This window comes from Ranitomeya variabilis, chromosome 3 (assembly GCF_051348905.1).
Source record: "Ranitomeya variabilis isolate aRanVar5 chromosome 3, aRanVar5.hap1, whole genome shotgun sequence".
NCBI classification, from domain to species: Eukaryota; Metazoa; Chordata; class Amphibia; order Anura; family Dendrobatidae; genus Ranitomeya; species Ranitomeya variabilis.
Genome location: NC_135234.1, coordinates 34267515 through 34295496, shown reverse-complemented (window position 1 = coordinate 34295496; position 27982 = coordinate 34267515). Strand labels below are relative to the sequence as shown.

The window sequence follows — 27982 nt, the reverse complement described above, 5'->3', positions numbered from 1 at the left end:
GGCCTATGCTGACCCCTGTCCACCTACAATTGCCACGTGATCATCAAAACTAGACCACTGGGCAATGGACGAAGGTGGCACGGTCTGACATACAGACATACAGGTGCATGTGGAACACTTGCCTGTTAGAGATGGCACAAAGATGCAGTATGAGACGAAGACAGGCAGTGGGGCAAGGAGATGCTCTGGGAAACCTTGGGTCCTGGCATCATGTGGATGTGACACGTACCACCTACCTAAGACCCTCGTTCTTGGCCACCGTATTCCCTATTAGCAGTGCACTCTTTCAGCAGGATAATGCCGCTGCCATACTACAAAAATCTGTTCAGGATTAGGATAACTAAAAGTTCAAGCTGATGACTTGGGCTCTACCTTCTGTTGGATGTGCTGCAAACCAAACCCGATCCATCAAGGCCGCACCGAGCAGCGCACAGGACTTCAAGGGATTTGTTGATAACTTTTTAATGCCAGGTACAACCGGGCTTCTTCGAGGTTGTGTGGAGTCCACGTCTCAGCTCTTTTGGTGGCACGGCAGGGAAGGCCACAAGATTAAACTAGGTTTTAATGTTATGGCTGATGGGTGTATGTATTATATGTGGATATTGGGCTGTGACCACCTCTGTACAAATGCCATAAGCCGTCCTCCTGATAACGGTGCCACTAATTCTGCCATTTCTGTGGTATGTTTCCAGCTGTACTGGGGCCGCCCATAGTGGATATTGTGACATGCGACCGCGGCATCCAAGTTTCTATCCGGCCTCCGGTCTCTCACTTATGGAGTGAAGACGAGCAGCAGTACGTCAGCCTGGTCAGCCACGACGTCTTCGCACGAATGAATTGCAGAATTATGCTGCAGAACAATACAGCGGTAAGCAGACGCAGCTCTCTTGTTGGTTTTGCTTTTTCTGCCTGTTTCTCATTGCTGCTTATGTCACTTCTGTCCTTGGCACATAAATGTACATATGAGTAAACACGTCATATCCATGCAAAAAAATAGATATTAACACAAGGATCCAGAAAAATAAAATTCTGATTTGGTATGGCGATCCACTATCTCCCCCGCTCAGCTCTATAACCATTTCCCGACCTGACGATTTTCCGTTTTTTGCGCTTACACTTTTTTTTTTTTTTTTGTTTCCTACCCTCCTTCCAATAGCTATAACCTTTTTCAGTGTTCCATCCACATAGCCATATGAGGCCTTGTTTTTTGCGGGACAAGTTGAACATTGGAATAACTCAATTCAATTTATCATGTGATGTACTGGAAAGCTGGAGAAAAATTACAAGTGCTATTCCACAATTTATTTTTATTTTTTTTTTTATCATGTTCACTATACGGTAAAACTGACCCAGCAATATTATTTCTGCAGGTCAGTACGAGTTTCTTTTTTTCACTGTGGTGAAAAAAAAAAATAAAAAAAAATGGAAATTTTGTAAAAGAAGAAAAATTGTTCCTATAATGTTTTAAATTTTTGGTCTACGGGCCCAGTTGATGGATTATGTTTTGCACCCTGAACTGACCATTTTGGGGTAGATACAATGTTTTGATCTCCTCCTCCTTTTTTTTTTTTTTTTTTTTTTTTTTTCTCATTACGTTGTGTGCCATCTGGGTTTTTATTTATGTTTTGATAGATTGGACTTCTATAAACACAGTGATATCAAATGCATTATTTATTTTTATTTTTTTTAATGGCGGATAAGGTGGGGATTTGAAATATATATATATATATATATATATATATATATATATATATATATATATATATATATATATATATATATATATATTTTATAGAGAGAGAGAGATGCAGCATACAAGTAGCCCCTAATGGGACTCCAGCACCTCTCATGAAATATTTCCTTTGATAAGGTTTGATAAAGATCCAGTGGGTCGAAACGTTACCTTATACCATTGGAATACCTTATTGTCTCAACTGCGGTGAATCATTTAATTTTGGTGTTTTCAAAATAAAATTCTAAATTGTTTGCAACTTAAAGGAATTCTGAGTGCGACTGTTTATCATTGGGATGACATTTTGTGGAATAATTCCACGTTCAGTCAGCACCACCATAGCAAGAGTGCATGCTTTTTTTCTCTTTTCCAAAAAAATAAAGGGAACACTTAGGAAGCAACACTGACTGACAATCAATTTCACATGCTGTTGTGCAAATGGAATAGACAACAGATGGAAATTATTGGCAATTATCAAGACACCCCCAATAAAGGAGTGGTTCTGCAGGTGGGGACCACAGACCACATCTCAGTTCCAATGCTTTCTGGCTGATGTTTTGTTCACTTTTGAATGTTGGTTGTGCTTTCACACTTGTAGCATGAGACGGACTCTACAACCCACACAAATGGCTCAGGTAGTGCAGCTCATCCAGGATGGCACATCAATGCGAGCTGTGGCTAGAAGGTTTGCTGTGTCTGTCATCGTAGTGTTCAGAGGCTGGAGGAGCTACCAGGAGACATGGAGGGAGCGTAGGAGGGCAGCAACCCAGCAGCAGGACCGCTACCTCATCCTTTGTGCAAGGAGGACCAAGAGGAGCACTGCCAGAACGCTGCGAAATGACCTCCAGCAGGCCACAAATGTGCATGTGTCTGCACAAACGGTTAGAAACTGACTACATGAGGATGGTCTGAGTGCCCGACATGTTAACGTGAGGCGACAGATGGTCTCCTGAGGGATCTCCTCCCAGACCTGGACTAAAGCATCCGCCAACTCCTGGACAGTCTGTGGTGCAACGTGACGTTGGTGGATGGTGCGAGGCATGATGTCCCAGATGTGTTCAATCGGGCGGGCCAGTCCATAGCTTCAATGCCTTTATCTTGCAGGAACTGCGGACACACTCCAGCCACATGAGGTCTGGCATTGTCCTGCATTAGGCGGAACCCAGGGCCAACCGCACCACCATATGGTCTCACAAGGGGTCTGAGGATCTCATCTCGGTACCTAATGCAGTCAGGCTACCTCTGGCGAGCCCATGGAGGGCTGTGTGGCCCTCCAAGGAAAGGCCTCCCCACACCATTACTGACCCACTGCCAAACCGGTCATGCTGAAGGATGTTGCAGGCAGCAGATCGCTCTCCACGGCGTCTCCAGACTCTGTCATGTCTGTCACATGTGCTCAGTGTGAACCTGCTTTCATCTGTGAAGAGCACAGGGCGTCAGTGGCGAATTTGCCAATCCTGGTGTTCTGTGGCAAATGCCAAGCGTCCTGCATGGTGTTGGGCTGTGAGTACAAGAGAGGGGGATGATGGACGGCTGCGAGGCGATTGAGTCTGGAGAAGAAAACATACCTCCCTTACTCAATAGAGATATGGTGGGAAATTTATAAAACACATTATTTCAGCGTTCCTAGGGATAATAAACATAGGAGCCACCTTCAGAGTGCAGCCTTAGTGCTGCTGAAGGTGGCTCTTTTACTTCAATAGGCCCTGGGGGGGGGGTGACAGGTTCCCTTTAAACCTTTTGATAGTCAAATTGCTTGTGTTATACACAGCAATACCACAGCACTGCTGTGTATAGTGAAAATGTCGGAGATTGACAGCGGCATTTAACACGTTAACAGTCACAGTAGAGCTGCTCTCGATGCCGGCTTTTAGAGGCAGATGATGACTTATTATCACAGTCATCATCTGCCGGGAGCTGTGTCCCAGGGAAGTAAAATGTTAGCGAGCTCGGCACAGATGAGCCCTTCTGACCCGTCCGCCATAGGGTGCCGCTCTCCAGTGCCTGCCAGGATCATTCTTACCGCGCAAGTTGTCATGTTTCTAACTCCTGCCCTAAGGTGTGGCTGTCACTCTTACGAGACACATGGCCGGTATCATTTTTGTGATTATATTTCAGTTACATGGGGACACAAAGTCGAGATAAAGATGTGTTAGCAAACAAAATTTGATTTACATTTGGGGCATAAAAAGTTATAGGGCGTCTTTCCCTGAATCTCAAGGAATTGAATATTTCATTCATAAAATAAAATTTTTCACAGGTTTTCATTCCTACTTATTAGACAGGACCGCTAAAGTTGGCAGCAAGTGTTCAGTCTTCCTACAGTGCCACCGCAGGGGGAATGAGGTATTACACAATAACTATTTATATCAGTGTGTTTGTGTAATGCAGGACTGGACAGATTCTCCACAGCAAAGGATGCTCTTTTTTACATGGGATTCCTCCCTCTAGAAAATGGGTTTTCTCACGGAAATATATTGTATGACTACTGTTGGATCTCTTTCCATTAATCCTGATCCTTTGTTGACAGGTGTCATTCCAGGATGAGCATATCAGTGAAGAGAATACTACATTTAACTACTCCGTGCTGCCAAATACCAACTATTGCGTATCCGTAAATGTAACCGCAGATTCCAACTCCAGGCCTTTAAAGCCACCAATACCATCCAAGATGAAATGTGTCCTCACAGACAAACTTGTGAGCGGTAAGTGGAAGTCCTATGTGATGAGAGCATAGTGTCACGCACAGTGTAGTACAGACTAAGTGCAACACAAAGGGATAAGGGGAAGGCGGGCCCAACACTAGGGAAGCGAGGAGTGGAGACACCTAGGCAGATCTAATGTCACCCTGTCTGCCCTAAGAGACCCTACATAGGTTCCGCACCTATCGCCGAGAAGGATGCCTAGTCCCTGTCAGATCTTAGCGGTAAGCCCTGCTTAGGGAAGGAAGGGGTGAACACTAGTCAAACCCTACTAACACCAAAGACAGCTAGGATACCCAAAACAAGGGGAAACTTAGCATGAGTAGACTCAGAGAAACACTGCCGTCTTTCAAACTCCACTTTATTATAGAGGATGTACATTTCACGATTGGAGTTTCCCTGTACGGAGATTATGCTGCACTCCGTGGTCATGTGTCTAAAGTCAAGTGAGGGTGTTTTTTACTGATTGTAGTTTTCACATTTGAAGAAGACTTGAGCGATCTCAAAGTCTGTAACTTAGGCATTGTCATCTGTGCCGGACTAGGCGGGGAGAGTCTTTTACGAAGTGCCAAAGCTGTGGGGCTTTCTCACGTAATAGGGTGGTGAGTATACCACCATGGTGGGACTATAGAGCAATATCCAGCGAAGGGGGATCCTGTAGACTCAAAGGGATCTGAGGAGGTTGTGATCAAGAGGTGTGCACTGTCTAGGAAAACGCTCCCAAATACAACACTGGTAACCAACTGATGTTTCATTCCTTGCTACTGATGGTCTGTAAGAGCAGACAACCAGTTTCAGGGCTATAACTTTTTAATTATTATTAACGGCCTTCAGCTTGATTTCGAGCCATAATGACTTGATGTATGAATTCTCTGTGGGAAGACCAATTTTGTGCAAACCTAGATAGGTCCATCAGGGTCTTCATCGCCATTATCTTGATTGTATCAAGCCATCGGCTTGCTGGTCTTCCTCTTCGCCTTATTGCTTCTATTACTTTTTAACGGCCCCCATAAACTCTACATAAACGTAATTGAATGTGATGGGCAACTTTAGGGAAACAAAGGCGAAACTCAAGTGGGCAAAAATAGCAGTGGAGAAACCTCTTCATAGACTTCTATTGTAGCATGTGATGGGAGGGTCAGAATTTGGAACAAACGGCATGAATTTATGACCCTTTGCTGTTGGGTGCCCACAGTTCAGGCTGATGAAGTATTGATTGGGGGGGTTTCTTGGCAGTTCACAGGGTCCTCTTACAGCAACGGATGGACACTAGAGCTTACCCTAAGAATTGTGGCTGACCCAAGTTCATCCTTTCTTGGCATCTGTTTATAGGACAGTGCCCCATGCCACCAAGGTCGTATAGCCGTGGATTGCTTCCAGGAAAATGTCAACCGGTTTTCCTGACATCCTCACACTTCACAATCCCCAGATCTTATTCCTATAGTATAGATCATCTCGGGGGGGGGGGGGGGGGGGGAGATTCAGGATGTCCAGCCTTTTTTTTAGGTATCTGGTTGAAGCGATTCTGCCCACATTGAGCCAGTATTCCCGTAGAATCACCTGTAGACACAATAGAGGCTTCGCAACCATGAATTGCTGCAATTCTAAATGACAAAGGTGGTCCAACGTGCAACTGGGTCTCTCTAATAAAGTGGAAATTCCATAGATTTATCAGGTGGACGGCCTTCATCTGAACCCATTTGCCCTCTAATAACTCATAGTTCCCCAATAAAGTGTTTGAAAAATGGATTTTCAGTTGGAGGCAACAACCGTTACTGAACGTTTCCATCAGAAATGGAAAGTCTTTCTGTATCGGCTGTGACTAATAGCTGACATTCTGTGTCTCTGGACCGGGTCGGAGAACTCTGATCCTGACTATTCCTCTGTGTAGATATTTGCACAAGCATACCCATCCATCCCTTTCTGGTCTGAACTATCACTGAGCCCCACTCTGTATATTATTTGCACATTTAACTTAAAACTGTGGTTATATAAGTTTTTCTTTTCTTCTTCCAGACAGCAGCACGGTGTATATAACTGTGTCTGTAGTCAGCGGAGTTCTGCTCCTGGTTGGTTTATTCTTGGTCTTATATGCACTGGACAAGGCTGGGTACATCTGCAGAGAGAAGACTGGAATCCCAAAGTTTTTGGTATGTATGGTGTTTCTTTTTATAGGGGACTAAATTTATAGCTTTCTATGATTATTTTTTTATTTTTTATTTTTTTTTTTCTCTTATACCCCATAGCAATGCACACTCATCTTGGCCGAGCATGCATGTGTTTTTAAGCTGGCCATACACATTGGATGGCTGTCTCTCCTATACACAGGAGCACTTGCTCTGTCGAAAGCGCGATCGACATCAGACCAGCAGTCAGCCGGTGCCCCCATACACGTTAGACCGTTGGTCGATCCTGTCCATTAAAAGTTTATGGGGGCTTTTAGGGAGTTTATTGGGCAGCTATAAACCGCCTGTCTGACCCTTACCTGCTGCCGGGTAGAACCAGGAGACCCCATTATGTATTAAATGGTAGACTGACTGGTGGAGGTGCCGGTTGTTGGACCCCCATGATCTGATATCCTAAAAAGAATCCCTTTTAAGACCAGAAATTAAAGGAAAAACTGGAAGTGCAAGCCAGATGTGCAGAAAACCGAGGCGCTGGCGATGAGCCATTTATGATGTCCGTCCAGCTGCACTCAAGCAAAAAGTGTCTGTGAAGGAGGACACGGCCTTCACTATATCCTCCTATTGACCGCATGTGAATTATTTTCTAGTTCTCTTCCGTTTAGTATTTTTAATTGGTCCATGGCTCTGCATCAAAGGGAGAATGTGGAGATGGGCATGTCAAGGTCGTAGGGAGAGCGGCTCACTTCACATAATGCGGGCAGTCTGACAAAAATAAATTATTTCATTGCTAAATGGTTAGATATGAAAGTAAAAATAGATTATATAATTTATATGTAATATATGACCGGTGGGGGGGGTACTTAATATCATTAGCAGAGAATCTATATGGGAAACTGCAGGGTTACGGTATGTTTTTGGCTGTGGAAATATAATAGAAAGAAAGACACCTAGAGAAAGCGAGAAAATGAAAGAAAGATTTAGAGCAAAAGAGAGATAAAGAGAGAATGAAAGAGTGAGAGATAAAGAAAGAGGAAGAGAGAGAAAGATACAGAAATAGAGAGTAGAAAGAAAGAGAAAAAGTTTTGGCTTCATAGACCCTGAAGTCCACTACAGGCCATGAAGTAATCATTGCAGTCCTTTTGCAACTTTTTTGGAAGATTTTTGGTGGGTCAGATAGACAATGTTTACAAGTAATAGGAGAGCTTTATTAATCTGTAAATCTCAGCTCGGAGCCTTTCATCGTAACCTAATTTATGATTTTTTGCTCCGCTAGATATGGCTTAGTGGGACAAAAGCTTTGGTATAGCGACGACCTGTCACTGGATCAAAAGTGACCAGTTTTTTTTGTGTTTTTTTTTTTTTAAATCCCGCTGTTCCCTTGAATTTTCAGTTTGTTTGTTTTTTTGTTGTATCTTTTTTATTTAATCTGTCGTACGGTTCCAGAGATATCGGCCTTTTTGGGGGAGGTTTTGTGGGCTTTGCAAAGTGGATGTTGCTCACATGGTAATTGTTAAAAACCATAAGAATCGATATACACACTCTTGACCTAGGGTGGTCTTACTAGAGAAATTTATGGCATATCAGCAGGATATGTCAGACATTTTTGATTAGTGCTGATCCTGGAGGTTGGATCCTCCTCTACCTCTCCTTGTTTTGGCCACTGTCTTACCACCAGTGTATGGAGATGTTGCAGCTAGTGATGAGCGAGTATACTCGTTACTCGGGTGGTCTCCGAGTATTTGACTGCTCGGAGATTTAGCTTTCCTTGCCTCAGCTGGATGATTTGTGGCTACTAGCCAGCTTGATTACATGTGGGGATTCCCTAGCAATCAGGCAACCCCCACATGTACTCAGGCTGGCTAACAGCCGTAAATCATCCAGCTGAGGCAAGGAAAGCTAAATCTCCGAGCAGTCATAAATACTCGGAGACCACCCAAGCAATGAGTATACTCGCTCATCACTAGTTGCAGCACTTACTCCGTCTTTCTACATTTATCGCAATATATGTGTTGCAAATACTCTCAGAAGAATTTGGACTTCCCATAGCATTGCATTGAGAGAACCGGCGCACACATTGGCCAGAATGGGGGGAGAACCTTGTTATCGACAGAGATGCAGATCCCATCTTCAGAACAAGGTTCTCCCCCTTTTCAGCCAGTGGATGACCACCAGCTGTTTTTTTTTTTTTTTTTTTTTTTTTTCTTTTGCGGTTTTTCTGATGAAGTCATAAAACACAATTCTTCTACAATACTCGAGACTCTCTGGATATCCTCACTTCATATTGACCAGCAGTGCAGCATACCCGTATCTCCTTTATCTGAACCTTTTAAAGTGGTCAGAGACAGATGAACCAGCCACAGATGTCACCAAACTTTCTGGCAAGTATGAAGACCAGTGTCCCAGAATTCATGGTTGCCTGTGGTATACAAGAGTGCATGGGAGCATCAGGCTATGTTCACATGGAGTTTTTGGAACAAATCCTTTTTGAAATCTTGAAAAAACGCTTGGGAAATTTATTTCTTTGTGTGCACATAACCCCAAAAAGGATTATCCAGAGTCTTTTCTGCAGAGGAGAAACTGAGAAGAACCTCCCAAGTTTTCGAGGAGGATTTCTAAAGTTTCTGCTCCAAAACCTCCTAATGGAACTCCATGTGCACATACCATTTTGTTTTTTTCTTTTTCGGAGAGGTTTTGAAAAAGTCTTGGTGGGGGAAAAAAAAAAAGTATGTTACTTTTCAGTAGATCCTGAAGGAAACCTCTCTAAACTAGACCTTGTGCAATCAAAAGGCTACAAAAAAATGAAACCAATTCTGCTTGAAAAGCTCCTGTTTTTTCGATCCTGCTCAGAAGTATTGAATATAGGGTGTAATGAAGGGATCGTTCTGTAATTTAGGGTGCCCTTTATAGTCTCAATTGTGTGTACCATAGGGATTAAATGGAGGAGCAGCGCACATAAGCCACCGCTCGGTTTAGAGACCTTTCCGTGGGCGTGAGACTGAGAGAGATAAGATGCCGGGCTTGTCCATTCTAGATTTATTAGAATCTCAGAAATCTTTAATGGGGTATCTGGAATTATTATTATAACTTTTTTTTTCCTTCGCTATTATAAAATACCAAATTGAGGCACGTTCTTCTCTTGTCGCCCTCATGGATCCGTGACATCTTGCTCTGGTGGTCGGTGCTGTGGCCGGAAGCAATGATTGTGCTGTCTGGATGTCACAGGACTGAAAGCCTATGACTGGCTGCAGCGGTGAGTGAGAAACATACGATGATGCGCTCTTCTGTTCAGCAGTCCTTTGACCACCGAAGTGATGTATGCTGGATCCATGGTTAGATGGTGGTGGGGAGGACGCCATATGTTTTGACAATTCAGTCTTCTCATTGACAGTCATCTCTTTCGGAGTTGTTAGCGGTCTGTACTGACTCCACTGGGGGTGACTGGTGATGAGTATACCTCCATTTGTTATTTTATACCAAACCATGGCTAAGAGAGAAAAAAAGAAGAGATATCACCGCTAGTGATGAACGAATAGCATTTTTGCTTGGGTGATCTCCGAGTATTTGTGACTGCTCAGACATTTAGTATTCGTCGCCTCAGCTGCATGATTTACGGCTGCTAGCCAGGCTGAATACATATGAGGAATGCCTGTTTTATTAGGGAATTCCCTCATGTATTCAGGCTGTCCAGCAGCTGTAAATCATGTAGCTTAGGTGGAGGAAAACTAAATGTCCAGGCACTACAAAATACTCGGAGATCACCCAAGCATGCTCGGGGAGACCTGAGCAACAATGCTATTCTCTCATCACTAGTCACCACCAGACAATGTCTGTAAGAGGACCAACACAGGGTGAACTTACGACCCTTGTGCTGCCCTTGTTAGCACTGCCCTTGCTAGCGCTGAGAAATAGTGTCTCTGTGTGTATGGGAAATCTTTATAATCCTATTTTCTTTCTCTTTAAGAAATCGTTGCCAACTTCCACTAGTACATTTTTTGATACGAGTGATTTTGCATCCCCAACTTTCTCCATTCCTGTGGACATAAGTGAAAAATTTGAAGTGGAGCAAGAGCCAGAACGTGATCAAAAGAGCTACGACGGAGGCTATGAAAACCGAAAAAGACTTGTGGACAGCGATACAAGTGGCACGACGACAACAAGTGGGGAACATCCTTCAGCCGTCTCGTCCTCCGTAGGGTCCAGCGGACAAGAGGAAGACCTCTCTACTGGACATCGAGGAGATGGTGCATCCTCTGCTGTATGTGAACTTGGCAGCTCTTCATTTTCCCGCCTGCCAGTCAAGGCCAAGGATGACTCTTCAAACCTCCCACTCAACACAAGTGGGGTCTTCAACATAAATCTGGATAGTGTTTCCATAGCAGACCCTGCAAAGATCTGGACTGGTTTTGGACAAGTTGAAGTCCCCCAAGAGGAGACAGAAGACTCTATTGAGTCACATGAAGTTGAGATTGCTCTGGACCAACGTAGTCATGTCTGTTTAGATGATGACCTGGCAGGGAAGTACTGTAGTGATTACGAGGAAGAGGAGGAGGACATTTCGGAGAATGAGGACTCTGATGATCACCTGGTATCAGGCTACATGAGAAGATGATTTTTATATCATGATGCATTACTTACAATAGATTTTACGTTCAAAGCACTGTGATATGGAAACACACGTGTGTGTGTGTATGTGTGTGTGTGTGTGTGTGTATCTCTATCTCTATCTCTATCTCTATCTCTATCTCTATCTCTATCTCTATATATATATATATATATATATATATATATATATATATATATATATATATATATATATCTATCTCTCTCTCTCTATCTATATATATATATATATATATATATATATCTCTATCTCTATCTCTATCGCCCATCAGCCATAACATTAAAACTCCAATAGCTCGTGGGTTCCCCATGTGCTACTAAAATAGCTTTAACACCCCAGAAGTCCTGCCGTTTTGGAAATGTCTAGACATCTTGTCATAGCAGGCTGTTCAGAGCCTTACGCTGACCCATTTTCCCGCTTCAAACACATCAACTTTGAAAACTGACTTTTCACTTGGTGCCTAATGTTTCCCACACTTTGACCGGTGCTATGGCCAAGAGATAATCAACGGGCTGATCGGTGTATTGCTAACAGATCAGTAAAGAACCACTTTTTATAGTGCAGATATTTCCAGGAGTAATAGCTCGTCCTGCAACCAGGATCATGTTTGTAATATGTTTTTCGTATGAACATTTTTTTTTTTTTTTTTGTATAATTTTTCTATGCAAAAATAACTACACAAATGTACAAACTTGGGCGGTAAAGTTAAGTCAATGCACAATTGAACTTTACATCCAGACTGGAGGATTAAGAGAGCCACTTTCAATTAACTTTGCATAAACCAGTATTACAGTCAAATACAATAAACTTTGTAATATACAGTATGTTATCTGACAAATCTGCTTCCTTCCCCACTTTCCTCTCTCACTGCCTTCTGATCTCGCCATCAGCTGTGGGGAAAAAACACTCACAGCCCACTGGTTACACCTCCTATTATTCTCTATAGAGAGGGTATGATGATTGAGGAGCAAAGTGAGAGAAGAGAGAGACACAGAAAGATCATGCTGCGTCTTTTTAACAAGTCTCTTATGTTATCCCTGAGCTGATTTCACATTTACCCTGTTCAATACCATTGTATAATTTCCTCCAAGCTGCTGCAGGCCCTGTGTGTGCTAAGTAATGAAGTGCAGGAATCCATCTCTGGGTGCTGTGTATGGGGGACATCATAGCAGCTAGTCTTCTCCCACCAGCTCAGAGTTAATTGCAAAGTAAGATATAGAGCCTTCAGAAGGAAAACTGTTAGAATACTACTACTATGGCCATTGTATGCATTTTTTGTGTGTACCACATACAGGACAGCTGATTCTAAATAGTTCTTTGAAAATATGGTTACCCTTTAATGTTGACCACCAATATGGCTGCATTTCCTCCTGTTACTTTATATTGGATTCTCTCAATAATCCTCCTACTGTTGAAGACCAGGTAACAAAGTGCGTGATGATAATCCTTTCCCAAGTTGTGTTTTTGTCATGAAATTAATGTTTAGATGCTGTACACATACTTGGGACACCCATTTGCATCGCTAAAGCCAGTTTCACACGTCCAACTTTTATGGCGCGAGTTCAGACTGCAATGTCCGGACCGCCTGCGAAACTCCTGCCCTGACGTCATAAGCCTCATATACTTCCATAAGGCTGTCAAATTCAGGCCAAGAGACCTGTGACCGATCCGGACATCGCGTTCCCCTCTCGGGACATGAAAGTTGGATGTGTAAAAACTGACGATGGTTCTGGTAGCCGCCACTGTGTTAGAATATTTCATGGTATCGTAGTAATGAAGCACTCTTCCAACTGGCTGCCAAAGGAAGGAGGACAAATCATTGGCCCCGCCATGTCTAAGGAGAACAACAATGTTTCCCTAATCTCCAACAGTTGGGACCAATCTAATTGGATTTGAGTTAATTTTCTGCCCATGTCCCCGAGAGCAGAAACAGGACTCTGCTACACCAAATCGGTAAGTACTTTTCTGATTTTTTTTTTTTCTTTTTTTTTTTTCTTTTTAAAGATTTCTATGTCTTCTATTCCTTTTATTTTTGTAACTGTCGCTTGACATAAATAGGTAATTTTTACCCGGTGTAAATGTTGCTGTTTTTTCTCTGTTTTTTTTTCTGCGCCTCTGCGTTCCTGAGTTATGGCCCTCTGTTGCTTGTATATAAATCTGGTTAGTGGGTTTTTTTTTTTTTTTTTTTAAGCAACTGGGCGTGGTCATCAACTCTTCTCTATGGGACTATTTTTAAAGAGGACGCCCGCTTGGATGAAGAAGCATAAAAACAACTCTTATATATGTATACATATATATTCTAGTATATCATAAATCTATTAAAAAGTCAAATATATTCTTCAAACAATACTCAAATGGAATACAATACCACTTGTAACATTCACCATGAAAACATGACTACCAAATAATTCATTACATTTTATTCTTTTAATTCTTCTTTCTATGCTCACTGCTCTCGTGTGCAGGCCACTTCTACCGGACGATTCAGATCTGGGAAGAGACAGATACACGTTACGATGAAATATTTCTTCCTATAATAAGAAATGGTATCAACGAATAAATACGCATTTCCCCATATCTCCAGTAGTTCTGCTCTGATGGTCCCAGCATGATGCTTCTTTGTCGAATGATTGGACTGTTTGTCGGTATAAATATCATTGTTGTCGGCCGTGCATTCCCTCGTGTAAGGGCAGGTGCAGACGAGCGTATTTTTGGTCCAAATGCAATCCCATAAAACTTCAGATTGCACCGCGACTAATGTTATTCTATGGGGTCATGCACATGTCCGATTTTTCCTTTGAACAGAGTCGGTCCAGGGCAAAAATTGCAGCATGCCTGCGTTTGATCTGACATTCGGGTCGCACTCGGTCAATCAAGTCAATGAGTTTGTGGAAAATATTGGACTGCACTCGGAAGATATCTGAGCACAGACCGATTTCCACAATCTGACACCATGGAGGCAATAGAGAATTTCTTTATCGCCTCTCATTGGGGGACACAGGAACCATGGGTGTATGCTGCTGCCACTAGGAGGCTGACACTATGCAAATAAAAAAGTTCGCTCCTCCTCTGCAGTGTACACCCCACCGACTGGCATTATACTCTCCAGTTTAGCTTAGTGTCAGTAGGAGGTGGACACGGGTCTTTCATTAGACCTTTTTCTACCTCAATGTGCGTCGTTTCTTTTCAGGTTTTCCGGAAGGGATACAGGGTGAACAGTCACACCTGTAGTCCCACAAGGCGGACTATGAGTACGGCGTGTACTGCCACCCCGTATCCTCCTAGATCCCTATCCAGGACCATGATCCTAGCACACAAGCGTGCTCAGAAGTCTGGTCCTGGCCCCGTCCCCCACCCACTCGCCCACCAGAGCCTGTCGGTCGGAGGAGACGAGGACGTCCATCACAGAGCCGTGGACGTCTCATTCCCCCCAGGTTAGTAGCGGACGACGTGGGATGTTTAGGTGAGTATTTCCCTAAACTTCCCAGATTTTCCCCTGTCCTCCCCCGCACTGTGGGAGAATAGAAGTCCCTTAATGCGCGGGGGGCTCCCAAGCAAGACTGGATTCAGTGCTAGGCAGATCCCCTTTATCCTTACAGGGGCATCGCTTCCTCCTGCGGCTGCTAGTATCCTGTGCCTGCGCGGCGGCCTTGGCTGGCTGCCGCGCTACTTACTATCTGCGGGCTCGGTACTGCGATCCTCCAGCGGCGCCGCTTTTTTACTTTAGGTCCCGGCTTCGGCCGGGGCCTACTTCGGCGCCGCGACTCTATTATTCTGTCCCCTCTGGCGGCCCTGTCAGGCTCCCGCGCTGCTCTGCGGCACTTCTCCGGAGCCGCGGCCTCTTTTCCAGCAGCGCCGGCCTCTAATTTAGGTCCCGGCTTCGGCCGGGGCCTACTTCCGGTACGCGCTCCTTCACTTCCGGTTTCGGCGGGCAGGTTTTTTCCCGCCCGACATACAGTGCCCTGCCCACCGGCGCCTCTTTCTGTCTCCGCCCCCTTCCTCAGTGCCGGGAACATTCCAGGCGCCTTGCGTTCACCGAGCAGAGGTGCTCACGCAGCGCTCCCTCATCTCTTCTGCACAGCACGATCTGCGCAGAATACAGCACCTCAGGGCAGGACTTCTCCATCGACAAGTGGGACTTCTTCCAGGACCGGGTCCGTGAGTAGCTGCTCTGCAGACTGACACCCCCCTCTGCCCCACTGTCCCCTAACCCGCTGGCATTTTCTTCAGGGACCTCTCAAGATGTCTAACTCTAAAGGGGGCCGCTCTCGTCCTCCTACTTCTTCAGCTTCTGTCTTAGTCAAGTACTTTGCATGTTCGTCCTGTAACAGCAAACTTCCCTCAGGTCAGTCCTCTCCGCTCTGTCAGGCCTGCAGCAACCCAATTGTTCCCACCGCCCAGGTTCCCCCGGCCGATCCGCCCGAGAGTGATACCCCCATCCCAGGCTGGGCCTCCACTCTGTCTCAATCGGTGGCCGATTTAACACGGGTGTCTCAAACCCTGGTGTCCGTGCTGGATCGATTACCTCTGCAGACCCCCGCAGTAGCCAGCGGGTCCCAGGAACCACCGCCCGAGCCCTCCTTGATACGCCACAAAAGGTCCAGGCAGGACTGTCGGTCTGAGTCCTCTTCGCGTTCCATCTCGCCACACGGCCCTCCCCTGCGGTCGGTGTCCCCCCGATCCTCCTCCCCTGAGTCAGGCGAGGCTCTCTCTGATGCGCCCTCGGAGGATATTTCGGAGCTGGATTCTAACCAAATCGCCACTATGAGGGATATGGTCCAGAATCTCATTGGGGCTATAAACCAAACCTGTGGCATCAAGGATCCCTCTACGGAACCCGCAGATCAGGCGGTTTTGTTTAGACGGGCCAAACCACCTTCCAAGTTTTTTGCTCCTCATCCTGAATTCGTGGAAATCTTGTCCAGAGAGAGAGGGAACCCGACCAGACGTTTTCAGAGGGGAAAACGCCTGGGTGTGTTATATCCTTTTCCTCCAGAACTTACCGCCAATTGGACGGTCTCTCCCTCGGTGGATCCCCCTGTTTCCAGGCTGTCCACCAACACGGTGCTTCCACTGTCCGGCGGAGCATCTCTGAAGGACTCTAACGATAGAGTTGTAGAATCCTTTGCGAAGTCAGCCTTTGAAGCGGCTGCGGCAGCGCTATGCCCAGCTTTTGCTTCTACTTGGGTTTCTAAATCTATTTCCAAATGGGCCAAAGATCTCCGTCGAGGTATCCTGGACGGGGCGCCTCCCGCGCAACTAGCGGAGCTTGCCAACCAAATTTCCCACGCTGGTGAATACCTGGTCTCCGCCTCCCTGGATACCGCGTCTTGTGCGGCTCAGGCTTCCAGCAATGCTGTTGCCATCCGCCGGACCGTTTGGCTCAAGGCCTGGCAGGCGGACTTATCTTCCAAGAAGTCCCTTACCAGTCTGCCCTTCCAGGGCTCTCGTCTATTTGGTTCCCAGCTGGACCAAATCATTAAGGACGCCACAGGAGGTACAAGTTCTCTTCTCCCCCAGGCTAAGCCTCGTCGCCCTCCTAGACGGCAGTTTCGGCCTTTTCGCCGTTTCGCGGCGTCTAGCTCCTTTTCCCAGCAGCAACAGAGGCCACAGACACGTCAAGAGAAGAAGGCGGTGTCCTTTAGACCCACTCCGTCCTGGCGTCCTCGCTATTCCCAGGGTAGATCCTCCAGGCCCAGGACTGGAAGATCCACCTCTGCATGACTCTCGGCAAGACTCCAGCCCAACTCCCAGGTTGGGCGGCCGTCTTCTCTTTTTCAGGGACGTCTGGCTTTCCGCAGTAGAGGACGCATGGGTCAGGGAAGTTGTATCTTCGGGATACAAGATCGAGTTCGTTTCACGACCCCGGGTGTTGTGATCCGCTTTTTGGGCTCCCCTAGTGGTGGCTGGTGGTACTGGAGACTTGTGTGTTCTTTTCTGCCTCAGCTCACCTGCTTCCATCAGTTTTGGGAGTTCCCTATTTAGCCTTGCTCTCCAGTCACTTCCTTGCCGGTCATCATTGTAACCTGAGTCATTCAGTTGCATGTTCCTGCTACTAGTCTGCTGATCAGCTAAGTGGACTCTTGTCCTTTTGTTTTGTATTTTTTGTCCAGTTTACAGTTTGTCATTTCCTGTTACTGGAAGCTCTTGTGGACTGAAATTGCCACTCCTGTGTCATGAGTTGACACAGGAGTCTTAAAGTAATTTCAGGATGGGTTTTTGAAAGGGTTTTTCAGCTGACCGTGAAGTCCTCTTTTGTATCCTTCCTCTATCTAGTAAGTGGACCTCGCTTTGCTAACTCTACCTTCATACTGTGTATGTCTTTTCCTCTGAACTCACCGTTAATATATGTGGGGGCTACTATCATCTTTGGGGAATTTCACTAGAGGTAAGCCAGGTCTGTTCCTTCCTCTTCCAGGCGTAGTTAGTTCTCCGGCTGGCGCATGGCATCTAGGCAGCCGTAGGAATGCTTCCTGGCTACTGTTAGTTGTGTGGTAGATTTAGGTCACGGTCAGCTTGAGTTTCCATCACCCGAGGGCTAGTCTGTTATTTGGTGTTTCTGATGTTCCCATGCCATTGGGGAATCATGATACCCGGGATCGTTTCTTCGAATCCCGTCCTCCAAGAGATCCCGCTTTAGTTCCGGGCTTCTTTGCAGCCATCGCTTCTCTCCTCAAAGCCGGGGTTATCGTTCCCGTACCAGAAAAAGAACGTTTCACGGGTTTCTACTCGAACCTTTTTGTGGTACCGAAAAAGGACGGCAAGGTTCGTCCCATTCTGGACCTCAAATTGCTGAACAGGAGAGTTCATCTGAGACGCTTCAGGATGGAATCTCTTCGTTCAGTAATTGCTTCCATGGAGGCCCAGGAATTTCTGTGCTCAATCGACATCCAGGACGCCTACCTACATGTCCCGATTTTTCCTGGACATCACCGTTTCCTGCGCTTTGCAGTGCTCCGGGAACATTTTCAGTTCGTCGCCCTGCCGTTTGGCCTCGCAACCGCGCCAAGGGTGTTCACAAAGATCATGGCAGCACTGATGGCCATCTTGAGGGTCAGAGGCCTGGTCCTTTTTCCTTACCTCGACGACATCCTCATCAAGGCTCCGTCCTTTGCTCAGGCCCACGAAAGCCTGTCTATTCTTATCGACACCTTAGTCCGTTTCGGGTGGCTGGTCAACCGGAAGAAGTCCTGCCTTATCCCTTCTCAGCGCATCATCTTTCTGGGCATGCTCTTCGACACTCGCCAGTCCAGAGTCTTCCTTCCCAAAGACAAGAAATCCACTCTTTGTCGGGACATACGCTTGCTCCAGGGTCCTCGGCCTCTCTCTCTCCGTTTGGCCATGAGGGCTCTGGGGAGGATGGTAGCAACATTGGAAGCGATTCCCTTCGCCCAATTTCACTCGCGGCCCCTCCAGCAAGCCATTCTGTCTCAATGGGACAGGTCTGTCTTCTCCCTGGATCGGCCAATCCGTCTCTCTTCTCGGGTCAAACAGTCTCTCAACTGGTGGCTGACGTCTCCTCTTGTCTCCCAGGGCAGGTCCTTCCTTCCAGTTCACTGGCAGGTGGTGACGACGGACGCCAGCCTGCTCGGCTGGGGTGCGGTGTTTCGCCACCTGACGGTCCAGGGCCGTTGGTCGTCGCAGGAGTCGTCTCTGCCAATCAATGTCCTCGAAATTCGGGCCATTTTTCTGTCCCTCCGCCACTGGGAAACTATTCTCAGGGGCCTGCCAGTCCGGGTCCAGACGGACAACGCCACGGCCGTGGCATATGTCAACCATCAGGGGGGGACCCGGAGCTCCCTAGCCCTTGCCGAGGTCTCCAGGATCCTCCTTTGGGCAGAGGCTACAGTTCCAGTGATATCGGCGGTGCATATCCCCGGCGTGGACAACTGGGCCGCCGACTTCCTCAGCCGTGAGGGCCTCGCGGCAGGGGAATGGTCCTTGCATCCGGAGGTCTTCCATCAGATTTGTCTTCGATGGGGGACTCCGGACGTGGACCTCACGGCGTCTCTAATGAACAGGAAGGTTCCGCAGTTCGTCTCCAGGTCTCGCGATCCTCTCGCAGTGGGTGTCGATGCTCTGGCCATCCCTTGGTCACAGTTCGGGCTGCCTTACCTGTTTCCACCCCTTCCACTTCTTCCCAAACTGTTGAAGAAGATCAAAGCGGAAGGAGTGCCGGTCATCCTGATCGCCCCGGATTGGCCCAGGAGAGCTTGGTTCGCAGAGCTCGTCAACCTTCTCGCGGACGCCCCCTGGCGCCTTCCAGACAGGCCCGATCTGCTGTCTCAGGGTCCGATCTGCCACCCGAATTCTCGGTCGCTCAGTTTAACGGCGTGGCTGTTGAGACCGCGGTTCTAAGAGCGTCCGGCCTTTCAGACCGGGTGATTCATACCATGATTCAGGCTCGGAAGCCTTCGTCTTCCAGGATCTACTACCGTACCTGGAAGGCTTACTTCCGTTGGTGCGAGTCCAACCGCGTTCCATCCATGACCTTTTCCCTGCCTTCTCTTTTGGCCTTCCTTCAGGCAGGACTGGATTCGGGCCTGGCTCTTAGCTCCCTGAAGGGCCAGGTTTCTGCGCTTTCCATCCTCTTTCAGAAGACTTTAGCTTCTCTGCCACAGGTTAAGACCTTCCTTCAAGGAGTGGCCCACACTGTCCCGCCGTACAGGGCCCCTGTGGATGCATGGGATTTGAACCTGGTACTGGACGTCCTGAGGGTTTCTCCCTTTGAGCCCCTTCGGGAGATTCCTCTATCAGTTCTATCTTGGAAGGTGTCCTTTCTTGTGGCCATCACGTCTATTCGCCGCGTTTCCGAGTTGGCGGCTCTGTCTTGCCGACCTCCGTTTTTGGTCATTCACCAGGATAAGGTGGTCTTCCGACCTCCACCTTCTTTTCTTCCTAAGGTGGTTTCAACCTTCCACCTCAACGAGGACATCATTTTACCTTCCTTTTGTCCAGCTCCGACTCATCCTCTGGAGCGCTCTTTGAACAAACTGGACCTTGTCAGGGCTGTGAGGATCTACCTGGATAGAACCTCCACTTTTCGAAAGACTGATTCCTTTTTCGGCATTCCTGATGGCACGCGCAGAGGCCAACCGGCTTCTAAGGCGACTATTGCTCGCTGGATCAGAATGGCAATTTTGGAGGCTTACCGGGTCAAAAACAGAGTGCCCCCTCCTGGGATTAAGGCGCCACAGGGCTTCCGCCCTACAGCTTTGCAAAGCGGCAACTTGGTCTTCCATCCACACGTTCGCCAAATTTTACAAGGTCCATACCTACGCTTCGGCGGATGCCAGCCTAGGCACAAGGATCTTGCAGGCGGCAGTGGTGAGTCCTCTGACCTGATGGAAGTCTGTTTTTCCCGCCCTTGGGACTGCTTTGGGACGTCCCATGGTTCCTGTGTCCCCCAATGAGAGGCGATAAAGAAAACAACAGGATTTTTGGTTGCTTACCGTAAAATCTGTTTCTTGGAGCCTCCATTGGGGGACACAGCTCCCTCCCAATGTTTCTGTTATATGTTTTTATGACTGTTCTTATGTTTACAATTCTCAAGTTTGTGGTTATGGTTTTTCAACCTTGTTTCTTATCTCCTACTGCTTTCTCACTAACTGAAGAGTATAATGCCAGTCGGTGGGGTGTACACTGCAGAGGAGGAGCTAACTTTTTTATTTGCATAGTGTCAGCCTCCTAGTGGCAGCAGCATACACCCATGGTTCCTGTGTCCCCCAATGGAGGCTCCAAGAAACAGATTTTACGGTAAGCAACCAAAAATCCTGTGTTTTTTTTTTTCTCCATCTTCTCCTTATCCAAGAGAATCAAATCACACTATGACCAGAGTTTGATTACAGTTTGATCTGCATAATTGACCCGATTCTCTCGGATGAGAAAATATACTGCCGTGTGACCCCAACCTAAATGGGGGTTGTTCTGCCGACAATATGATTCTGTACTGGGACAGAATGATCTTATTACCAATTGTTTGTCCCCATACAGTATTTATTGGCCCATGGGATAGCACCCCATTGCATTGCAATTATATATTTCATCAACATTGATAAGGATTAGTAATTAGGCATTTTATTGAAAAATCTTATCACATACCAATATTACTACTGTGGACAAATCTGTGCAGCTATGCTGCTCTATATGACACCTCAAAGTGTGCGTTATGTCTGAGCCTTTCGTTGGAAGTACACACAGAGCTATAGGCGTACCATGAAATACATAGCCCATAGGGTACAAAAACCTATAATGCACATTTTTCATGTACAGGAATCCTCTGCTCCTTACAATTATGCTGAAAAAAAACATTACACCAATGCTTACCAGCCCAGCAGAAGCCAAAAAGACATTTCTTTGGCCTCCATCAGGTGAATGGTTCCTAATGGAGACATCTGTCATAGATACGAGGAGCCATTCCCAATGTATAAGCCAAATGTAAGGCTCAGATGAAATGTGCGTAAATGGCGTGGTTTTAAATACTACTCAATCTTATGGACTAAAATGTACTTGCTTATTTTGCTAATTGGAATATCTCTACTTCATCAACACACAAGGTTACGTCTACATCAGAAGGTGTATTCATGTCAACCTACACAAGCAAAAAAAGGAAAAGCTGCATTAAACAGGATGTCCCAAGAATAAAGTATATTTTAATAGAACTTGGAATAATAATACGTTCCACAATTGGATGTGTTAAAAAACAATGTTCTTGTTCTGAGATAATCTTATAAATCTGTGACCTGTGTAAGGCCACGTTCATATGTTCAGTGTTTGGTCAGTATTTTACCTCGGTATTTGTAAGCCAAAATTTGGAAAGGAACAATCAGAGGAAAAGTATAATAGAAACACGTCACCACTTCTGCATTATTGACCCACTCCTGGTTTTGGCTTACAAATACTGAGGTAAAATACTGACCAAACACTGTACGAGTGAACGTGGCCTAATAGCTGTGCCTGACCTTGCGGGAACATGACCTGAAAGTACCACAGCTGGTCAGCAGAGCATGCAAAAAAGAGTATATAGACATGACGGTATTGGATAGCCGCTGCTGCTTTCTGTGAGGTAAATCATTTCTCTGCCTGTTTAAAAACAATGATTTACCTCACAGAAAAAAATGTTTTACCTCACAGAAAATGCCATTTGCCATCCCATGCTGACCGGTCTGTTTTGCTTCCTTCCCTGGCCAGGAGCTGTGATGTGTGCAGACCATGTTCCTGCCACGCATTGCGTCAAAATTTTGCAACTTTTCAAAGCGTTTTACACCAAAATTTTGGAAGAAAAGCTTTGATGAAGCAGGCTAATGTGTTTTGCATTGATTTTTCCATATTCATGTTTTGCAGTAGTCTGGACATCACATGGCAAACGTAGCTTACTACTTAACTCTGTGTGATCACTATTGAGAGGATCAACATTAACTGTAGCTAATTAAGTTTGGCAACTTACCGGCTCATCGGCTAATATGGGATCAGTGGTGATGTCAACATTTATGGGTTGGGACAATTCCAACTGGTTAGCCTGACTGCAATAGGCCTCATCGTATCCTAGGCTCAATGACACGGCAGCATTTTGTAAAGGTGATTCTGCTGGCTCCAAAAGGCTTTCTACTGTATCCAGCTTCATCACTTCCAATGGAGAAGATTGTAGGACATCTGCAAACTGGAAAAAAGACTCCAGATTCATCCCCTCTTTTCTGAACTCCGCTGAATCTCTCAATGACAAACCTGTATTAAAGGGACTCTGTCACCTCAAATTGGCGGGATATGTAAATTTCTTTTTTCCGGTCCGATGGTCGGCGTTTCGTCTTCATTTCTCCACCCCGTCGGTCCCTGTTGTCCACAATATGTTCGTGAATTAGAGTACTTGTCCTCTATAATGCGTGTGCAATGCAATCTTCGCTCGCGCACACGTGGTATGCTTGGCCCAACTGCGGGCAAAGCCGAAAAGCATTACTGCGCCTGCGCCCGCGCACGATGTCACAGAAGACAGCAAAATACTTCCGGGACATAGGGCGCATGCGCAGTAATGCTTTTCGGCTTTGCCCGTAGTTGGGCAAAGCATACTGCGCGAGCAAAGATTGCATTGCGCACGCGCGAACTATGGAGGACAAGTACTCTAATTAACAAAAATATTGCAGACAACAGGGACGGATGGGGTAGAGAAATGAAGACGAAACGCCGCCCATCGGACCGGAAAAAAGGCATTTACATATCCCGCCAATTTGAGGTGACAAATTCCCTTTAAAGAAGTCCTTAGAAAATTAAGGCGGTTTTGAAGGGCTCTGCACAGTGGAACAAATAAAGGGTTATAATCTGCTTTATAAATTTGTCTTGTGCTCTTTGCTATAAAAGGTTGATAAAACATAAACCAGATGATAGTCACTGTTGCATAAATGATTATAGACAGGAGTGTTCACAATAACATTTATTCTAGATCCATGGTACAACACAGTAGCTTTGCATTAAGGACCAGCTATGGTCCATGCTGTGGTCTGCTTATATCTATGCAATGGGCATATTATAGTGTTGTGCTCTAGCTCATCTATCCAGCATGGGGTGTAATGTGACCCCATAACGATGCTGCAATACTGGATACAGGAGCTTAAGGGACAGAGAAACACTATATTTCCAAGCGAATCGTTAAGAGCACCCTACGGCATAACCACAGTCCTTGCTACTATTTGAAAGCTGAATAAGCAATGCAAATATATTTAGAATAAATGTGAAAATCCTGAATTATAATAATATTAAAAAAAAAATCTCCAACTACATAAAATATTATCAGATATACAGAGCTGTATCATCACAGGGCAGAAGCAACCCCATATCAGCTGGAACTGTGGTGGCTGTGAGATGCCACATTCAGCCAGTTACCCTGCAAAAGCCATAACTAAGCTGCTCATAATAACCGATCAGCTTTCATCAAAGTACAGTGCCTTGCGAAAGTATTTGGCTCCCTGGAACTTTTCGCAGATATGCTTCAAACATAAAGATACTAAATGTAAATTTTTGGTGAAGAATCAACAAGTGGAACACAATTGTGAAGTTGAACGAAATTTATTTGTTATTTTAAGTTTTTGTGGAAACTCAAAAACTGAAAAGTGGGGCGTGCAATATTATTCGGCCCCTTTACTTTCAGTGCATCAAACTCACTCCAGAAGTTCATTGTGAATGATCCAATGTTGTCCTAAATGCCTAATGATGATAAATATAATCCACCTGTGTGTAATCAAGTCTCCGTATAAATGCACCTGCTCTGTGATAGTCTCAGGGTTCTGTGTGAAGCACAGGGAGCATCATGAAGACCAAGGAACACAACAGGCAGGTCCGTGATACTGTTGTGGAGAAGTTTAAAGCCGGATTTGGATACAAAATGATTTCCAAAACTTTAAACATCCCAAGGAGCACTGTGCAAGCGTTCATATTCAAATGGAAGGAGTATCATACCACTGCAAATCTACCAAGACCCGGCCGTCCCTCTAAACTTTCATCTCAAACAAGGAGAAGACTGATCAGAGATGCAGCCAAGAGGCCCATGGTCACTCTGGATGAACTGCAGAGATCTACAGCTGAGGTGGGACAGTCTGTCCATAGGACAACAATCAGTTGTACACTGCACAAATCTGGCCTTTATGGAAGAGTGGCAAGAAGAAAGCCATTTCTCAAAGATGTCCATAAAAAGTGTTGTTTAAAGTTTACAACAAGCCACCTGGGAGACACACCAAACATGTGGAAGAAGGTGCTCTGGTCAGATGAAACCAAAAACCGAACATCTTGGCAACAATGCCTAACGATATGTTTGGCGTAAAGGCAACACAGCTCATCACCCTGAACACCCCATCCCCACTGTCAAACATGGTGGTGGCAGCATCATGGTTTGGGCCTGCTTTTCTTCAGCAGGGACAGGGAAGATGGTTAAAATTGATGGGAAGATGGATGGAGCCAAGTACAGGACCATTCTTGAAGAAAACCTGTTGGAGTCTGCAAAAGACCTGAGACTGGGACGGAGATTTGTCTTCCAACAAGACAATGATCCCAAACATAAAGCAAAATCTACAATGGAATGGTTCACAAATAAACGTATCCAGGTGTTAGAATGGCCAAGTCAGAGTCCAGACCTCAATCCAATCGAGGATCTGTGGAAAGAGCTGAAAACTGCTGTTCACAAACGATCGCCATCAAACCTTACTGAGCTCGAGCTGTTTGCCAAGGAAGAATGGGCAAGAATTTCAGTCTCTCGATGTACAAAACTGATAGAGACCTACCCCAAGCGACTTGTAATCGCAGCAAAAGGTGGAGCAACAAAGCATTAAGGTAAAGGGGCCGAATAATATTTTTTTTTAAATTCGTTTATTAAGAACAAAATGAAATTACGTTACATTCATATTTGCTTTCAAACAATTAAACGTAATGAACAATACAGCTAAATTATGTATTTAGCAAACCTATAATGGAATATTGTCTTAATTATAGCAAACATTCTCATGAAGCTATGGAGTAAGGATACCAAATTATTTGTAACAAATAAGTTAATCGTGAATTATACCTATCTCTACTCTAACTACTAATATTATTAAAAAACACAGCGTACCCACAGGTGGACCAATTACTCCAATCCTACACCTCTATATATATATATATATATATATATGTATATATACACATACACACATACGCATATATATAAGAAAATATAAATAATATTGTGCAATGTTTTTTAATATTAACCACCAGGGTGCGCTGTGTGACAACCTCTGTGGAGACCACAGTCTAGACCGAGCTACAACCAAACAACACAGTAAGGATCAATTTCCAAGAAAAATTACCAAAGCATGGGATTATTACAATAAGCCTTTATTTGTGGGTATGGCAAAGGTTACAAAATGTAAAATTACATATAAAATTAATTATAAAAATATTGTAAAAATATCCATTCAAAAAGATAACGCTGCACCAGGATTATAAAATGTAAATAATAACTACCCCACTTGTATCAAGGTAATTTTACTTGTGCTATACAAATCAATCTCTCTCGTGTAAAATGTGAAAAGAAAAATTAATAAAAGCCAAATTGGAAAAAGTGACGTGCACTATTATAACACACAAAATATAATATAATATAAAGTGACTAGGTGCAAATTTCTGTTACCAGTCATTGGTGTGCAAAAAGGAAAGGAGATTGAAAAAATCACGCATCAGGTGTCAGACTATGCTGAACGCCTGTATGTGTGATGGTATAGCAGCAATGTGATTATATCTACCTGGGGAAGTTTTTTGATCCTGTGCCAGCGTCTCACCCGACGCGCGTTTCGGAATCGTTATCCTTCGTCAGGGGGAGACTCCCCCTGACGAAGGATAACGATTCCGAAACGCGCGTCGGGTGAGACGCTGGCACAGGATCAAAAAACTTCCCCAGGTAGATATAATCACATTGCTGCTATACCATCACACATACAGGCGTTCAGCATAGTCTGACACCTGATGCGTGATTTTTTCAATCTCCTTTCCTTTTTGCACACCAATGACTGGTAACAGAAATTTGCACCTAGTCACTTTATATTATATTATATTTTGTGTGTTATAATAGTGCACGTCACTTTTTCCAATTTGGCTTTTATTAATTTTTCTTTTCACATTTTACACGAGAGAGATTGATTTGTATAGCACAAGTAAAATTACCTTGATACAAGTGGGGTAGTTATTATTTACATTTTATAATCCTGGTGCAGCGTTATCTTTTTGAATGGATATTTTTACAATATTTTTATAATTAATTTTATATGTAATTTTACATTTTGTAACCTTTGCCATACCCACAAATAAAGGCTTATTGTAATAATCCCATGCTTTGGTAATTTTTCTTGGAAATTGATCCTTACTGTGTTGTTTGGTTGTAGCTCTAACTACTAATACGGAGCATTACCTTGTATCTGCCGCCCATGTAATATCTCTACCAGTACCAAAAGCAGTCATGTTGTAACTACAGAGTAAGATGGGAAGAATTCCATCTACCCCAAATTTTTTCAAATTTTTCTGGACACCCCCTGTTTTGATATAGTGTACGTTCATATGGAATGATCAAGTTTACCAGGTCAATCCAAGATCTCAGGGAGGGGTGTGAGCCTCCCATCCACCGCAGCGCCAATACTTTCCGTGCCATAAAGAGAGTTTCCCATAAGAGAATCCCAGTGTGGTGATCCCAATTCTCCTCCCACCACACACCAAATATACAAGTTAGTGGGTCAAGGGGAACAGGGGTTGATAGTAACGACGTCAACAAGGACGTCACATCCCTCCAATAATAAGAAATGACAGGACAGCCCCATATCATGTGAATGAAGTCTGCATCCGGTGAATGACATCGCAAACATTCTGATGTTTGGAAACGACCCATTTTAAAGAGCCGTACCGGAGTTAAGTATGCTTGGTGTATTATATATAGCTGGGTCATCCTGTTGTTAACTGATGGGGATACTTTAATTGGAAATTCAAGAACATCATCCCAATCCTCTTCCTGTATACCGGAAAGGAGTCTCCCCCATTTCCCTTTAATAGAGTCCAGAGTAGGTGTAGCTCCCATAGATAGTAAGTAAGTATAGAGGGAGGAGATGAGACCCTGAGGACCTTGATAATTGAGGATCCCTATCAAGGGTAGAGAGGATATAGCCTGGTTTGCGCCCGAGTCTCATATACGATTGCACGGCTGACCTCAATTGTAAGAATCGAAAGAACTGGGACCTCGGTATATTATATTTAGCTTGTAGCTGCTCAAAAGATACAAAGATTCCCCCATTATAAAGAT

At 45.0% G+C, this 27982-nt stretch overlaps 2 protein-coding genes across 6 annotated transcripts in view; one reads left to right on the top strand and one right to left on the bottom strand.

Annotated features, from left to right (window-relative positions):
- Positions 1–12917, top strand: part of LOC143815089 (interferon alpha/beta receptor 2-like) — a 42365-nt gene extending 29448 nt beyond the window's left edge. For 2 of the 3 annotated variants that reach the window (XM_077293939.1, XM_077293938.1), the window contains exons 5-8: positions 693–868; positions 4263–4437; positions 6451–6584; positions 10522–11272. In XM_077293939.1, the coding sequence (XP_077150054.1) occupies positions 693–868; positions 4263–4437; positions 6451–6584; positions 10522–11169 (1133 nt within the window). In that variant the 3' untranslated portion in view covers positions 11170–11272. Of the gene's footprint in view, positions 1–692; positions 869–4262; positions 4438–6450; positions 6585–10521 lie in introns of all 3 variants that reach the window. The other variant, XM_077293937.1, reaches the window with a different exon arrangement.
- A 578-nt stretch (positions 12918–13495) lies between these two features.
- LOC143815090 (heat shock factor protein 5-like) overlaps positions 13496–27982 on the bottom strand; it is a 35816-nt gene continuing 21329 nt past the window's right edge. The window contains exons 4-6 of one of the 3 annotated variants that reach the window (XM_077293940.1): positions 22628–22840; positions 21695–21772; positions 13496–13671 (exon numbers count right to left, since the gene is read on the bottom strand). In XM_077293940.1, coding sequence (XP_077150055.1) covers positions 21695–21772; positions 22628–22840 — 291 coding nt within the window. In that variant the 3' untranslated portion in view covers positions 13496–13671. The remainder of the gene's footprint in view (positions 13672–21694; positions 21773–22627; positions 22841–27982) is intronic. The other 2 variants (XM_077293943.1, XM_077293942.1) reach the window with 2 other exon arrangements.